Genomic DNA, 17,258 nt, shown 5'->3' with positions numbered 1-17,258 from the left:
ATTTAGGCTTTTTCAATGCAAAAGTTCACTGATCTTTAGAATTCTAAGTTTTTCAGTAACTGAATCTGCTCCAAGTTGCATGACATCATTGACTTCTAAAAGGTCTAAAGAATCTCATTCACACACACAAAAAGAATGATTTAAGCAAGTATTTATATTCACTTAGTAATTTTCTTTATTAAACACTTCCATTGAGATTTTAAATCTAAAGGAAGGCACAACTATATATAAAAATTTAGAAGTTCTAAGGGATGAAATGTATGTGTCATATTAGCAATTCTTAAATTTAAGAATGGTGAGCACTCCTTCCCTACAAACCTCATGCAAAGTCTGATAATACACCACAAAATTATTTTAATGATGATGTTATTTAAATGAATACAGAAGCTCTCTAACAAGCCTGAACACTAGTAAAACCAGTAACTGAAAGTACTTTATGTATATATCTCATTTACTTACTAAAACAAATGTCAAGGCAGTTAATGTCACCATTTTAGTTAAGCAAACCAAAGAAACTGTGGGTCAAGTCCCAAGACTCATTATAAACTAGTAAGTTCCAGAGCTAAGTGGGGCTAGTATATGAATCCTTCTACATTCTCTTTATTGTACTACCTCTTTCTACTTGTAAATGCAAGTTAAAAAGATATTAAGAAGAAATACAAAATACTGACATGTACTTTCTACAAAATGTCAATCATCACATATTTATTACCAGAAAAAGAAAACAACAAGCCGCTACTTAGGAAATATGCCACACACCTCCATCCAAGCTTATAGATCACATCAAAATTAAAGGGGGTAATTACTGTATGTTAACAAAATGATGACTCAAAAAACACAAGCACATACCATGAACTATTATCCCAACAGTCTTAAAAAGGAACTCCTCGGCCCTCCCTGGTGGCGCAGCGGGTTAAAGCACAGCACTAAGAAGCTTAAGCCACTTCCCCATGAGTTCAATCCCACCTGCCCCAGAGGTGACCCACATGGCGCGGCAGACCTCTCCTGACCCACCCGCTGCTCCCCTCAGCAGTATACTTGTCGATCTGCCTGTTCTGCTCCCCACTCTGTCCCTGGTGAATCCTCCCAGCCCTCCGCATCTCTGGCCTGTACCCCAGTTCTGTATGAATAAATAAATCTTTAAAAAAAAAAAAGGAATTCCTCTTACACGTTATATTAGGCCACAGGGAAAAGTCATATACAGTATTGATCAAACTTAGATGAGGTAATAGTCAAATCACACAAAAGGTTTTAAAATAGATAAGTAGTCAGCACGAATTGAGGGGAAAAGAGAAACAGGGAAATTACTACTAATGTGTACAATTTCAGTTTTATAAGATGAAGAGCTCTGGAAATTGATTAAACAACAATATGAACATTACCTACTGAACTGATTAAAAGTAGTTAAGATGGTAATTTGTACATTCTGTGTTTTTTATCACAAACAAAAAAAAGATGTGAATAGGCCATGGTAATGAAACAAAAATAATCCAACCAACAATAAAAATGTAAGGACTGTATTTAAATATTTGTTATCTAAATACTGTTTTAGATGAATATAAAGTACTATAACAGGGTTAGCTTGTCTTAATGTATTTATTTTTATCCCCCAGTTACTAAAATGTGTTAATGACAAAGCTAGTCTAATTCAAGTAGCATTCATAGTACATTCTCATAATGGACATTAACAGTCTGCATTTATAAAATTGTAACAGGTACAATTGCGGAATCCATGAAACCTGTACCTATTACAAAATCAGGTATATAACATTAATATTGTTCATAATTACATTAACAAACTTGTGGAATAATAAAGGAATTACGAAGTGACTAGCCCTTTAGAGGAGCATGTGAGAATGTATATCTACATAAAATTATCTGAATGAACAGACAGATACAGAATAATTATAAAATCCAGCTGAAAGTACTGCAACAAAGAGCAAGATGTTATCAGAACATCTGATTTTAAGTCAATACTAAAGAATTTTTTTTTAAATTCCTGCATTAAAATATATTTACTGAGCAGCTACTTTAAGCCAAACATGGTTATATGTACTGATATTAAAATACTGACACAGTATTTGCCCTCTTAGGGTGTATATTATACAAGTAAAGCAGATAACTAGTATCAGAGAACAGTAACTGCTATGAAGAAAATGAGGCATGGAGGGTAAGACAGGTGAAGTCTTGGGATAGAAGACAGGAGCTTAGCAGAAAACTGAAAAACTGAGAATGTATGTCATCCCAATAATCTGCAAAAAGTTCCTACGGGCCTCTCTGGTGGCACAGGAATTAAAGTATCAGCACTGTCAAGCTATCTCCAGCCACTGCAGCACAAGTTCTATCCCTGGCAGCAGAACTCTCCTGTCTTGCCAGCTACTACCCTCAGCAGATTTCATTCAACTTGCCTGTTCTGCTCCCCACTCTGTCTCTGGTGAATTCTCTCAACCCCCACACTTCTGGCTTAGTATGAACCCCAGTTCTTGCATGCATAAATAAAATTCAATCTTAAGAAAAAAGAGAGAAAAGAGCTCCTAAAAGAACAGTAAGCAAAAAGGCCCTGAAGCAGAAGCAATCTTGATGAGTTCAAAGCATAGTAGTAGGAAGCTACAATGTTACAAACAAATGAAAGGATTGCCCACCACTAAAAGTATTCAAGCAAAACCCAAAGGAGTTGATTTTGCAATGGGGATTCTTTCTCCTGTAAAATAGTAAAATTGAAATACCATTAAGGTCCTTCCAACTCTTAGAAATATATAATTCTTAAAATGAATACATAAAACATTTAACATTTTACTTTGCAAAGTGGAAGTGAAGGACAGTTTAATAATTAGAGAGAGCATATCTTTTAACCTGGTCTTTACTGCCATCCGCTAATTTGTAAAGTGACACCTCTCCCTAAGGTTTGAACATACTAGGAGATGTCAGAGAGGAAAGGAGAATAGGGTGAGGAAAGTGATCAACTTATACAAATTCTTGAAAACAATCATTAAAGTCTCCTAACATACATGTGAACAGAAGCTACTACAGGTTTTAGAGCAAGTGAGACTTTCAATTTAACAGAATCAGACTTTCAGTTTAATAGAATCACTCTGGTTGCTACGGTGTGAATGGACTATGGGGGGGTAAAAACAAATAATAAGACCAAGCAGAAAGCCCTATCCATATTGTCAAATAAAAGATGGTGAGGAGCTAGACCAACATGAGTCTATTATGGAAAAGGCTAGAAATAGTTCTTTATTCACAGACTGAAATACAGAGGAGAAAAAAAGAGATGTTAAAGGTAACTCCAGGGCCCTCCCTGGTGGTGCAGCAGGTTAAAGCACTGCACTGAGAATCTAAAGCCGCTTCCGCATGAGTTTGATTCCCGCCTGCCCCAGAGGTGACCACATGGCGTGGCAGACCTCTCCTGACTCGCCCGCTGCTCCCCTCAGCAGTGTACTTCGTCCATCTGCCTGTTCTGTTCCCCACTCTGTCTCTGGTGAAGCCTCTCACCGCCCCTGAGCCTTTGGCCTGTACCCCAGTTCTGTATGCACAAATAAATAAATCTTTTAAAAAAATAAAAACTAAAATTAAAAAAAAAAAAAGTAACTCCAAAGTTTCTGACATAGCCAAATAGGAAGGAATTGCCACTGACTAAAATGATCAAGAATATGGAGATTAAAAAATTCAGTACTGTACATGTTAAATTTGAGATAGAGAACAGTTAAAGATATACAAAGGGAACTAGAAGAATATAGTCCCCTGGAAGCCAGGTGAAGAAGACTTCAGAGAAATAAATTGTATTAATGCGGCTAAGTAAGCTGCGGTCTAAGAAACAGCAATAGATTTCATAATGTGAAGCCATCTATGACTTGAAAAGGATGACATGGTACAGTTCAGAGAAATAAATTGTATTAATGCGGCTAAGTAAGCTGCGGTCTAAGAAACAGCAATAGATTTCATAATGTGAAGCCATCTATGACTTGAAAAGGATGACATGGTACAGAAGGTAAAAAGGGAGAATAAAAACTGACTTGAACAGGTTCAAAAGGCATGGAAAAGGAACTGGAAACAGTGACTACAGACAACTCTTGACAACGTTACTCTAAAGAAGATAGGAAAAACAGGATGGTAAGTGGAAGAAGAGTGGATTCAAGAGTGGAGCATTTTAAATGCCATTCTCTGTTAGGCCTGGAGGCATACACCAAATGCAGAATTAACATCTGTTGTTTACATTTTAAGCTTTTCAAAATGGAACCTCTTAAGTAAAGCTTTAAGTATTCAGAAAAATAGCCTCCTCCTCTGGGCACATACCTGTTCATAGCCTGTATCTTCAGTCCCTCCTCAATGCTGTGACTGAGTGCTTGTTGATTGTTGTGCTTGTTGATCCTGGCTAATACTCTTTCTTGGTGAGCTTCATACTCATCACGACTTGGATAGATTTTGCTGATGAGTGCATCAAAGTTTGGGTCTGGCCTTAGTGATCTTTTGGAAACTAGCTTTTTCCGACATGTAGGACATTCTTTATTGCTAAATACAAAAGGAGGGGGGGAATGTAAACAATGCCAGTATCTTTGGGGTAAAGACAAAAACATCCAATTTCTGACACTGAGCTTCTTTATTCAAATAACTTTACTAAGCTACAGAAACTTAAATTAATTAACTTGGATGTCCTTGAAAATCCGACTTGTGAGTCAGGATTTTGGAAACAAGATTTTAATCAAGATAAACGACCTGCCAAAAGACAGAAATTAGACTACTTCCCAATGACAATTTACATATAACCACATTAGAAATAAAATCTATTCTTTCCCCATTATAAATTTTCCTCCTATATATCAATGCCATAAAATATGTATTAATTAGTATTAATTCTTTTATCAAAACAGTGTTCAAAGGATACTTTTAATATACTTTCTATAAGTGGAAAACCATGATTTCATGCTGTAACCATCAACATACTCATCCTATAACACTTCTAAAATTATATGAAATCAACTATCTCAAAACAAAGATTCCCAAATAACTAAAATCTGCACTTTAGAAATATTTCCAGCTCCCAGATTAGAACATATACAGTATATATTTATCAAAATCCAGAGAGCGTTACTGGTACACTTTAAGAAACTATAACGCATTTCAACATACCCACTTCTGAGGGCTGTGATAATGCAGTCTGCACAAAAACGATGCAAGCATTCCTTTGTAGTCATCGTGTTCTTCAACATATCCAAACAAATTGGGCACATTAACTCACTGTGTAGACTTCGAGGTGAAACCACAATTTCCAAGCCATCAGTTATTGCCTCCTGTAAAAGTCACCTTAAAGTTAATTATGAATAAGTTCAAGCATACAAAAGTACTGAAAACGCTAACAATGTGTGTCTATGTTCTTATAACCCAAAGATCACCACTGTCTACTCACAACTAATCTTAGTTTAATTATATCGCACCTAACTCCCCTCAGTCTCACCGCCAGTGCATTTCAGAAATTATTTGAGTGCCCAAAGAAAATTAATGTACATAAAAGATAACTAATGGTAAGTCTGTCTGGTATAATTAAAAAGAATTAAGTTTGGAATGAAATGCTTTGGGGTTCTAGTTCTTGCTTTAATAACTAATTATGTGGTTGAATTATTGGTTTCCTTATCTGCAAAATGAAGTTAGGAATAAATAAATCCCAAGAATTCTTCCATCTTCAAAAATTACATTCTTCTGATAAATTCATATCATACACTAATGGATTTTAAGATTCCAATATAAATATTCTCTAATTTACATACAATTTAACAGAATTTCATTTTAAAATCACTTCCTGAACTTTAAAGTCTTGGTCCACAGAAGCAGTTTCATAAAAGCGGTCAGGTTCTCAGGCTAACCTACAAACCAATGTAAGTTGTAGCATATCTGAAATGTAACACATAGCATTTCTGATGGTCACATGGAAATAAAATACCATGCTACATTTTGAGCTCCCCTACAAAACTCTAGGACAAGTCTCCCAAGCCCGCTTACAGTGACATCTCTCTTCACCATCAACACTCACCCTTCCCACAGGAACCACTAAGAACAAAAATGACCTGGCTCTAAAACCACCAATACTGCTTCCTATGGATCAGAAAAAAGGTCTAGTAAAATGGTCACTGAAAAAGGAAGATGCAGACAGAAATAAGGGCTTCCCATATGCTACTGACATTTCCTGTTTCTACTGGCTCTCCAGCATTTTGTGTTTTCTCCATGGGGCTTAAGATGTGACTCCACAGGACAGATACAGAAACTAAAAATAATGTTCAAAAAGAACTCAAAACAATTACATTTTCAATAATTATCACATTTATGAAGTATCTATTATGTTTCAACCTCTCTTTATAAAAGCACATTCTATGTTGTTTGTTAAATTCATAAAGTTTTGATACAGAAGTATAACCTCTACTTTGTAGCTAAAAATAAAACTACAAAGAATACCATGATGACTCATTTATGTAATGAGGTCTGTCTTTTCCTGTTCAGAACTTGCCCAGCAAAACCCCCAACCCTGGATAAACTCAGTAGTCCATGTTCTCCATACCTGTACCTGTGTAGGTGTTAGTACTGTGCAGCAAGATGGGGAAGAACTAGAAAGGTAGCACTAAAAATTTCACCAGTCTTAAGTAGGTGTTAACACTGCTTAGCAACTGGGTTTCTACAACAAACTCATCTTACCTCTCACACTATATACACTATTTTATGCCTCTTTCTAACTGCAGACTTTCCTCCACCTGAATGTGCAATAGATTACAAGGAGAAATTATACCTCTTTTTATGAAAGGCACACACCCTCATACCTTCACAAGTTAGTCTCTCTGATTATCTCATCAAACTTCAGCCATCTCCCCACTAACCAGCTTAGATTACTTAACTTCACATCTGAACACTGAAGTATGAATGATGCAGCTTAGAGCTGGGGAGAGTGTTTCCACAAGGTTTGGGTGGGTTTGCACTGGCAGCTGTACATGGTCAGATGTGACGTGGCTACAAACCAAATGAATCGCATGGCTGCATACCAAGGAGTGAGTAAAGGGGTCAGTAGTAATGCGATTCCCCAGCTCCATTCTGCTTCATGGTTAACATCTGACAAGAGTCCTTCCAGAAACTAAATTGCATACCAGGAACTGAGCAAAAGGTCATCACTAAGATCCCCAGTCTGTTTGTCTCAGGCCACCATGCTTCAGTCATCCGGTATACATTGCCTGATCTAAAACATAGTTTTAGGGCCTCCCTAGTGACACAAGGGGTTAAGTTTCAGCACTATGAAACTACCCACAGTCTCTGCAGTAGGACTTCAATCCCTGACCAGGCACCCACATGACACAACAGCACACCTCTCCTGACCGACAGACTGTTCCACTCAGCTTGTATTTCAGTACAGCTGCCTGTCCTGCTCCCCACTCTGTCTCTGGTGAATCCTAGCATCTCTTCCCACCTCTGGCCTACACACCAACTCTTGTATACATAAATAAACAAATCTTTAAAAACAGAAAATGAAACACTTTTGTTAATTCTCATCTCAATCTTTGAGCAGTGTATGCAGGAATTCCATTCTCATTCTAAAATGCTACTCTTAAGATTTTGATCTCCTCTCTCCATTTTTTCCCATTTTCCACTAGGTGTTCCTTCTCAGTCTCCTTTTGCGGTCCCTTATCTATTACTTAATTTCTAATTGTTGATGCTCCTCTGGATGATGTTCTGGGCCCTCTCTGTTCATCTTACTGTAGGTGACCATATCATTCCCACTACTTAAAATGTCCTAACAACCCCCAGAATTTCTTATTTAGTCTAGGCCCTTGGTTAGCATCTCTGCCTGTCTTACTGGCTTATCAAACTAAGACTGGTTTTGAGCATGTTCATTTCCTCAAACTGCTCCTCCTCCTCCAGTCTTTCCTATCTTTAAATAATGGAATAGTCTTCCCTAGCCCTTTAATCCCACACTATTTATTACAGCACTGAAGTCTTCCACTTTACACACTTCTCAAATTCTACAGATACTTATTTGCTGAATGTCTATAAACTTCAGGGGCCGGTGCCACATATACTTTATTACCTTTGTTCACCTAGTTCCTACCTTGGCAGCAGGTAGAGAATATGCACTCAAATTATTTGTTGAATGGTCAATCAAAAAATCTGAACTTCTTGCATACAGATTTATTGTTGCTGCTATATGCTTTCAAGTTTTCATCTTCAAAAAATTGTATCCCATACTTTTTATTGTATCTCATACTTTCCCTTAAGTGATCTTAGTCCACATTACCTGAGGTGTTCGTTGTAATTCATATAAACTGAGTTCCCATGTTTTGCTTAATGGCTGAGTTCCATTTGTCTGCACAGCTTGAGACATTGCTAGGAATTTAAAAAAAAAAGTGAAAACAATTTTAGTATCTGAAAAGGAAGTAAATCTCAAACTTGATTTTTATAAATATTGACTACCAAGAATATTTTTAATTAGAAATTATATAGTAGTTCCTCAAAAAAAATCAAATAAGCTCAAGAATCTTTCTACTTATAAATATTAGATACTTGACACCAAGAGACTATCATTTATTTTTGAATGAATAACAACTGGCACAGGAAAGGGCTTAATTATGAGGTGAATGCACAGAAAACTGCTTTAACCCAAAACAATAAATATTTCTGAAATTCATAGCCACAGAACTTAGAATTAAACCCAGAAAATTTCAGGCTCTTCAGCATGGCCATCTCAGACTTTAAACCATCAGTCATTTTGCCTCTACTTACACAGAGCTACTCAAGAAAAACTCCCTACCTAATAAAACAGCTTGAAACAGATTCAGAAAGCTCATAGTGCCAAGTCCCAAACTACTCATCCTTCAGTTGCCTTCTGGAGGCAAAGTGACTAGTCTTAATAATTTTTCTACATGATAGCACACCAAATAGTTGGTCACCACGAGGATGTCCCACATGTTTTTCCTTTCCTTTGGTTCAAATACCCTAGTTCCATCTAATTTTCATCATGTGACACAATTTCAAGGTCTCCACACCACTCTAATTCATTAGATTTTGCATTTCCTCTTCTGCTTCCTTTTTATCCTCTTCGGTTTTTTATTAAGAGGATGTGATCTTGTAAGAGTGAGGAAGATGGTCTTAAAAAAACTAGCTGCTATTAAGTTCTTGCTACAGGTTCATAGCCTAAAAAGAAAGAAATGCATATATAAGCTATACTACTATCTGACAAACTTTAAGCAGCATTATAGAAAAAACATCTGGGATACTGAGGAGTTCCCAGGACAAAAAGGGGAAAATTGTAAAAGTTCAGCAGAGATTTAACAACCTTAAAGAAGAGATTATTCTACAAGAACTTAGGCAATAGTGTAGAAGGTAGAGGAATGGAAAATAACTAGCAGTCAGACCAGTGAATAGCTATTACAAAAACCTCAATTACATTAGCTATCTAAACCAAAGCAATTGAATATAGAAAGAGTGAATTAGACAAACAGGCCCTTAAGGGTTACACAGAACATAAAGGGTCAATTATGTCTTTGGGAAAACAATTTTTTTTTTGGCCTGTTCTTTTTATTTTATTAAGATAACACTGGTAAACAGCACTGTATATGACTTAGGGGTATAGTTCACACCAGGTATTTTTGCCACACCACACCCACCACCAAAGCATCTGTAATCTTCTACCATAGTCGATTTGGGCTCCTTCCCCCTTTACTCTCCACTTCAACTACTCACTCTGGTAGTCTCAATTCTTCAGTTATATGTCTAGGGTCTGTTTTGGTTTAGTTTTGTGTGGTCCCTTGTTATATTTCTTTATATTCCATGTATGAGTGAATCAACTGGTATTTGTCTTTCTCCTTCTGACTTATTTCACTTATAATCCTCTCCAGTTCTATCCATGTTGACACAAATGGCAAGAGTTCATCTTTTTAATCGCTGATAAGTATTCCAGTGGGTATATATACCAAACTTCTTTTTCTTTTTAAGATTTATTCTTGCATACAGAACTGGGGTACAGGCCAGAGGTGCAAGAGTGGTGAGAAGATTCACAAGAGACAGCAAGAAACAGAACAGTCCAATTGACAAAGTACACAGCAGGCAAGAAAGAAGAGGTCTGCTGTGTCATGTGGATCACCTCTGGGGCTGGGGATTGAACTTGCATTGAAGTGGCTATGGCTAGCTTGCAGTGCTGTACTTTAACCCGCTGTACCACCAGGGAGGGCCATATACCACATTTTCTTAGTGTACTGGAAAGCAACCATTCGTTGAGATGAAGAACTCAGAAGAGGTAGCTTAGAAGAGAAACAGAGGGCCCTCCCTGCTGAAGCTAAAGCCCCTTCAGCATGAGTTCGATCCCAGCCCAGAAGGTGACCCATATGGCACAGTAGACATCTCCTGACCCACCCACTGCTCCCCTCAGCAGTGTACTTCTTTGATCTGCCTGTTCTGCCCCCCATTGTCTCTGGTGAATCCTCTTACCATAGCTGAGTCTCTGGCCTGTACCCCAGTTCTGTATGCATAAATAAAAATCTTTTTAAGAAAAAAAAAAGAAGAGAAATAGAGATGCCTACACACTGAATACCAGTTGTTTATAGACCATTGAGATAGTAGTCAAGCAGACTATGAGAAAGGAAAAGTCAACTCCTGCCTAAAGACACAACCTACACTTATTTAAGTCACATTTTCTACACCAAGAAATAGAAACAAAGGACATAGATTTGTTTGTATTCGGGAAGGTGAATTTCCCACACTCAGCTGTTATCACTGAAACAATCTTGTTCGCAAGAACTGGTCAATATGCTTTGATCAGTAAAAGCACTTCATTGAAGGTTAAATCCTATTTCTCTCTAAATTCACTATAGCTCGCCTCTTCCTTTAGCAAATATTGCATTTCCACATAAAGCTTCTCCCTTTACCCAAGCAGAAATTTGAAACAAGTATGTACAAACTTTGCACATTTAAGTGACTTTTGTTTAAAACTCTGAGGCTTCCCCTTAGTTTACCTTAAGGATTTACTTGGCTTATTTGAACTAGTACATTCACAAACAGCAAGTATTCCTCAAGCTTTTTGTACTTTAAATAAAATTCTCTTTCAGCTCCATCATGATCCCCATCAGTGCTCTTCACAGTTATCAAAAATCTGAGCAATTTTTCACAGAGCTCTTGCTACTAACCTAGCTAAGTTTATAAATTCTAAAATCAGTACTATGGTTTTTGGGGGGCAGTCCTGTGTGCTTTGACTTCACTTTCTGAGAATCTTGAACTGAAAAGTTTTGGATAGGAAATTTCTCCTTAGTGAAATGCTATTTTGTCTGTATTACTCAATTTTTTTTTTTAACCAGGATTGAATAATGGCACGAAATACAAATGACTGTCTAGTCAATCTTTAGAAGTTAATGAATATGTAAGTTCCAACAACAAACTTTGTCATGACACTTTTAAAAATCATGAGAAAATTCTCTCAGAGACAACCTTATTTAATGCAGGAGACCTTTTCTCCTCACCTCTATAATCTGGGACTAAAAGTTTAACACACTATTGAAATTTGCAATGCACACTATCCTATCCTAGTGAGCCTTTGTTGTGTACTGAAGAGGGGTTCTCTGTATCTAAACCTGCAAATTTCTCCTGCCAAGCTCTTATACTTTTACTATAATCCTAATTATTGTTCTTATAAGGCTACATAAGCAAAATTTCTCCAATGTTGATTTGCAATTACCTCAGCTATTACTGACAATTTTGGAAAGATAATGATAACATCTAACCTAAGCTCCTGGAGAGGAGAAAAAGTCCCAAATACAAAGACCAGTATTTTGACTGTAGAGACCTCAAAATGAAACTCGTTAAACTTCCAAATAGCACCCCTGAAAGAGTCTCTGCCAAATTAAAAAAAAAAAAAAATCACTAATTATCTGCGAAACCTGGCCTAACTAAATACCAACACAATCATGTTTTAGCATCATCACTTTACCTGTATTCCTTATTCCCATATATAGCCCCTCCCTTAAAATTCTTAAATGAATTGTCCTTTCCTCAAGGTCCTCTCCAAGAAAACAACCAATATAACCTAACACCTGCTTAAAAAATAAATAAATAAACCCTTCAGCCTCTAAATATTCAGAACAAAGAGGTACCATTCCAAATTAGTCTAGAATCTAATTTGTCGCTGAATTTAACGTGAACTATCTGTAAATATGGGCAGTCAACTTCCTTGCAGACGCATATGCTGTTATTTCTAACATAAAGTCTACTACAATAAAATGAATATCAAAGAACTGAAACTACTCGAACTGAAACTATTCAAACAGAAGGAGTTTATAAAAACAGCAAATCCTAGCTCATGCCCAAACTTTTTTTTTAAATATTAATAGTTTATTTTTACATCATTCTGTGCCTTTTTCCAACTCAGTTGTAATCCCTGTGGGCTCCCCATCACCAAATCACCCGTGTGCCATCACCATAGACCAGTGCACTTCCCTCCCTCCCACTTTTGATTCCACTCCCCACTCCACAACCCCATAAAATGTCTCTGGCACATAGCTGTTCATTATTATTTTCTCACCTGGTTATACTCCTGCTATGAGTGAAACCATCCGGTATTTTTCCTTTTCTTTCTGGCTTATTTCACTAAGCATGATCCCTTACAGCTCCACCCATGTTGCTGCAAAAGGTATGTGTTTTATCTTTTTGGATTGCTGAGTAATATTCCATCGTGTATATGTACCACATCTTTTTAACCCAGTCATCTACTTTTGGGCATTTGGGTTGATTCCCTATCTTTCCCATTGTAAATAAAGTAGCAATGAACACGAGGGTGCAAATGTTTTTGTGTGTCTTTTGGGTAGATACCTAGGAGTGGGACTGCTGGGTCATATGGAAGCTCCATATTTAGCAGTTTGAGAAACCTCCAAACAGTTTTCCATGTACTAGTTTGCATTCCCACCGCAGTGCAGGAGTTTCTTTTTCTCCACATCCTCGCCAACATTTGTTGTTGATTGTTTTTAATTTTTATCTCCCTTACTACAAGTGATGTTGAACATTTTTTCATATGCTTGATGGCCATCTGCATTTCCTCTTTGGAGAAGTGTCTTTTTAGCTCCTCTGCCCATTTTTTGATGCGGTTGTTTATTTTTGTTGAGTGTCATCAGTTCTTTGTATAGCTTTGTGATCAATCCTTTGTCGCTAGTTTTGTGTGAGAAATTTTTCCCTGTCAGTGGGATGTCTGCTTTTTTGTAATGTCTCTTTTGCTGTACAGAAGCTCTTTAACTTGATGTAATCCATCTGTTTATCCTTTCTTTCACTATCACTGGATGCTATATCTTCAGAGATGTTACTGAGGTGTATGTTGTGTAGTGTTTTGCCCCTCTTTGCTTCCAGGTATTTTACGGTTTCCATTCTCAAGTCTAGGTCTTTAATCCACTTCGAGTTGGTTCTGTGCATGGTGTGATGTAGTCACTGAGTTTGAATTTTTTGCATGTAGCTCCCCAGTTTTCCCAGCACCATTTGTTAAACAAACTTTTTTTACTCCATTGTATCTTCTTTGCTCCTCTGTCAAAGATTAGCTGCCCATAAACCTGTGGGTTTATATGTGGGTTTTCTATTCGAATCCAGTACCAGGCAGTTTTGATTATTATGGCTTTGTAGTATAGCCTGAAGTTTGGGATTGTTAATGCCTCCATTCTCGTTCTTTTTAGTCATGAGAATTGTGACTATTCGAGGTCTTTTGTTGTTCCATATGAATCTCATCAACATTTTTTCTATTTCTTTGAAGAATGTCATTCAGACTTTTATTGAGATAGCATTAAATCTGTATATTGCTTTTGGCAGGATGGCCATTTTGATGATGTTAATTCTCTCAATCCATGAGCAGGGGATGTCTCAATTTTTCAGTGTCTTCTTATATTTCTTTTAACAGTGTTTTGTAGTTTTCTTTGTATAGGTCTTTTACCTCTTTTGTCAGATTGATTCCCAGGTATTTGATTCTTTTTGTTTTAACTGAAGGGATTTTTTTTTATTTACATTTCTTCTGCTTGATTGTGTATAGGAAGGCCTCTGACTTGTGTGTTTATTTTATTAAACTGGTTGATTGTTTTGATTAGTTTCTCTATGCCGTTTTTAGGGTTTTCCATGTAAATTAACATATTACCTGCAAATAAAGACAGTTTTACTTCTTTCCCTATTTGGATTTCTTGTTTATCTTTCTCCTGTCTTATTGCTCTGGCTAGACTTCCAATGTTATAATTGAAGAGCAATGGCAATACTGGACACCCTTGTCTTGTTCCTGATCTCAAAAGAAAGGCTTTCAGCTTTTCTCCATTGAGAATAATATTAGCTGTGGGTTTGTCATATATGGGTAGATACCTAGGAGTGGGACTGCTGGGTCATATGGAAGCTCCATATTTAGCAGTTTGAGAAACCTCCAAACAGTTTTCTATGTACTAGTTTGCATTCCCACCAGCAGTGCAGGAGAGTTTCTTTTTCTCCACATCCTCGCCAACATTTGTTGTGTGATGTTGGCTTTGTAGAAAGTATTTGGTAGCTTTTTTTTTCTTTTTTGATTTTTTGGATGAGTCTGTGTAGAATAGGCACTAATTCATTTTTCAAGATTTTCCCATAGTTAGCTAGCTCCTTCGTGCACTCTACACAATTCTAACAGCCATTCTCTCATGCCTTCCTTTTTTTCCCCCCAACTATAGCACTTTATTTAGCTTATTCACCAGTATCTTGCACTGTGCCTGGCATAGAGTATTCAAATAAATACTTTCAGCAATGTTGATGGATAAAGAGCTCAAAACAGACAAACTTAACATTTCATATTTTCATCACTGAAAAAGTCACTTCAAATTAACATGGGACCGGGTAAGAGAAAAAGGAAGATTTATCAGTATAAAGAAAGTATGTTTATGTTTCTGCATGATTAGGGCTTTATGAGCAAAGAAATCTGTCCTTTAAAGGACCCTTGAAAACTTAATACTAACTGAATAGATAAGAGGTTTACCTCTCTAGAAGTAGTGTTTATATTTCAGAGAAATGACACTATAAGACTATGGAGACATTCCAGAGGTTATAAATTCTAAGTGTCTTATTTTCACCCTTGGAATACATTCACATTCCAAACATTAGAACTTAGAAGCCTCCCCCTTCTGTAACCAAGGAGAATTTTTTTGTATTAGAAAGCAAAGGTCATGCCCTCATTCTTAGGCAGTGTGTTTAGGGACAAGCATACAAGCTCTCAAATTCCAATTTTTCAAGTTCTTCACCTACCAGCCAAATCCAACTCTCACTGAATCACTCATCAGGGAAAAAATTGGAACTGTGTAATAATCTATTACTACCCCAGTAATAGATGTATAATGTTGTGTGTACTTGCAGGTTAATATAAATAAATAAAGCTATTGAAATTTAATCATTATATAATACACCACTATTTACAATATGTAGGGAAGTGCAAGAAGCCTAAATGCCCATCAACAGGTTACTGGATCATTCATTGCACACTAATGAATACTATTTGGCTATAAGGAAAGATGAACTGCAGCCACTTACAGCAAATATGGCAAAACAGAAGGACTTCAAAGGAATGTAAAGCAAGTCAGAATTACAAAGACTACACATTTACATTTCAGACTATGTGATAAAGTAAAATACAAAAACTGGCAAATAATAATAAACTCAGCATGTACTCAGAGATTGTGAGAAAGGAATATAAGGGATAGCAGTGGGGGTGAAATACAAATAAAATTTATTATTTTAATATACAATATTTGGTTCCTAAAACTGATTGAATAACTCAGGTTTAAGAATGACAAATTTCTGAAATGAATATAGAAAGGGACATAATCACTAATCACAATATTGTTGCTATAAAAATATTTATTTAGGTCCTCCCTGTTAGCACAGCATTAACAAGCTAAATTAGCCACTTGAGCATGAGTTCAATCCTGCCCTGGAGGATACCTACCTGGTGCAGCAGACCTCTCCTGACCCCGCCACGGCTCCCCTCAGCAGTGTACTTCAAGGACTTGCCTGTCCTGCTCCCCATTCTGTCTCTGGTGAATCCTCTGACCACCCCTAAACCTCTGGCCTGTATGTTCTGTATGCATGTCTGTATGCCTGTATGTTCTGTATGCATAAATAAATAAATCTTTTTAAAATATATATATTTATTTAACAGTAATGCAGAGGTTCCTTATAGTCCCATTTTATCCCATCCCTAAGCTATGATCCTTAACGTAGATGAAGGGAATATGTGGCAATATTTTTCAGGTTTCACATGAAGAAATTAAGACAGTACTAATAGTGGTTTTCCCACTCAACTCTTTGAGATCCCTAACCTTAAATAGCCCAACTGACCCATACATTTGCTTCCAAGTCCATTCCTGATATCCCATAGAAAGAAAATTCCTCAAGAATAAAAGCAGAGAACATCGTATTTAAGGATGACCTTAAATTTTTACACAACAAATGAGACAACTAGAATACTCAGTAAATAATGTTCAGTACTGGTCCACCTGGGTTTACAGCTAGCAGTCACTGGCTATGGATCCACAAGCAAATTTCTCAATCCTTAATGACTTGTTTATTTTTATTTTCAATTCTGCAAAGCAACAAAATATTCCAGGGTCATTAGCAAAGCTAAATATGTTTATATTAAGCACTTAGCGCATTCCATAAATGACAGCCATAAAATTAAGCCTGTAATTTCCTTTATTTCAATAAAGAAACCTTTTATTTATCTGTCTCCTAATATGTAAAAGACTAGAAAACAACTGCTTGTGCAGCCCACTATTTATTAAGAATTGTAGATTAGGGCCCTCTCTGGTGGCACAGGGGGTTAAAGTGTAACAGGTACAGATTTCATGGACTCCGCCCACACTCCAGATACTGGAACTACTAATCCCACAATTAGAAGGAGAAGCATGCTGGGACGTGAGGGCGGAGCTGAGCAGCCAGGTTGGGATAAAACCAGACATGTGGGCTCTGGGGTTTCGCCACTGATCTGATCGTTTTGGCTCTTGATAGGTTTTCGGCGTGCTGATGAAGTCCAAGTCAGCAGAACTGGTAGGACTTTCTAGCTTAACTTGTATGTCTCTCCCTCTTTCCCTGGGTTATTCCTTTACCTTTGTCCTTACAAATAAATCCATTATTTAACCTTTTTTAGTGTGTCCATAATACGATTTAATCGTAATCGCGCGGGTGAAAACCCACAGACAGGCAACCCAATTCACATTGGGGTGCCCTGTAACAAAAGCACTGCACTAAAAAGCTAAAGCCACTTC

At 36.9% G+C, this 17,258-nt stretch overlaps 1 protein-coding gene across 2 annotated transcripts in view; it reads right to left on the bottom strand.

The window, feature by feature from the left end:
- Window positions 1-17,258, bottom strand: part of RNF2 (ring finger protein 2) — a 47,098-nt gene that overhangs the window by 4,069 nt on the left and 25,771 nt on the right. For both annotated transcript variants that reach the window (XM_004688568.2, XM_012729321.1), the window contains exons 2-4: window positions 8,270-8,358; window positions 5,131-5,291; window positions 4,297-4,512 (exon numbers count right to left, since the gene is read on the bottom strand). In XM_004688568.2, the coding sequence (XP_004688625.1) occupies window positions 4,297-4,512; window positions 5,131-5,291; window positions 8,270-8,356 (464 nt within the window). In that variant the 5' untranslated portion in view covers window positions 8,357-8,358. The remainder of the gene's footprint in view (window positions 1-4,296; window positions 4,513-5,130; window positions 5,292-8,269; window positions 8,359-17,258) is intronic.

The sequence above is a fragment of the Condylura cristata genome, unplaced genomic scaffold (assembly GCF_000260355.1).
Source record: "Condylura cristata isolate star-nosed mole 26May11 unplaced genomic scaffold, ConCri1.0 scaffold00024, whole genome shotgun sequence".
NCBI lineage: Eukaryota > Metazoa > Chordata > Mammalia > Eulipotyphla > Talpidae > Condylura > Condylura cristata.
The sequence above is the reverse complement of the archived record's forward strand: the minus strand, read 5'-3'. Positions and strand labels throughout refer to the sequence as shown.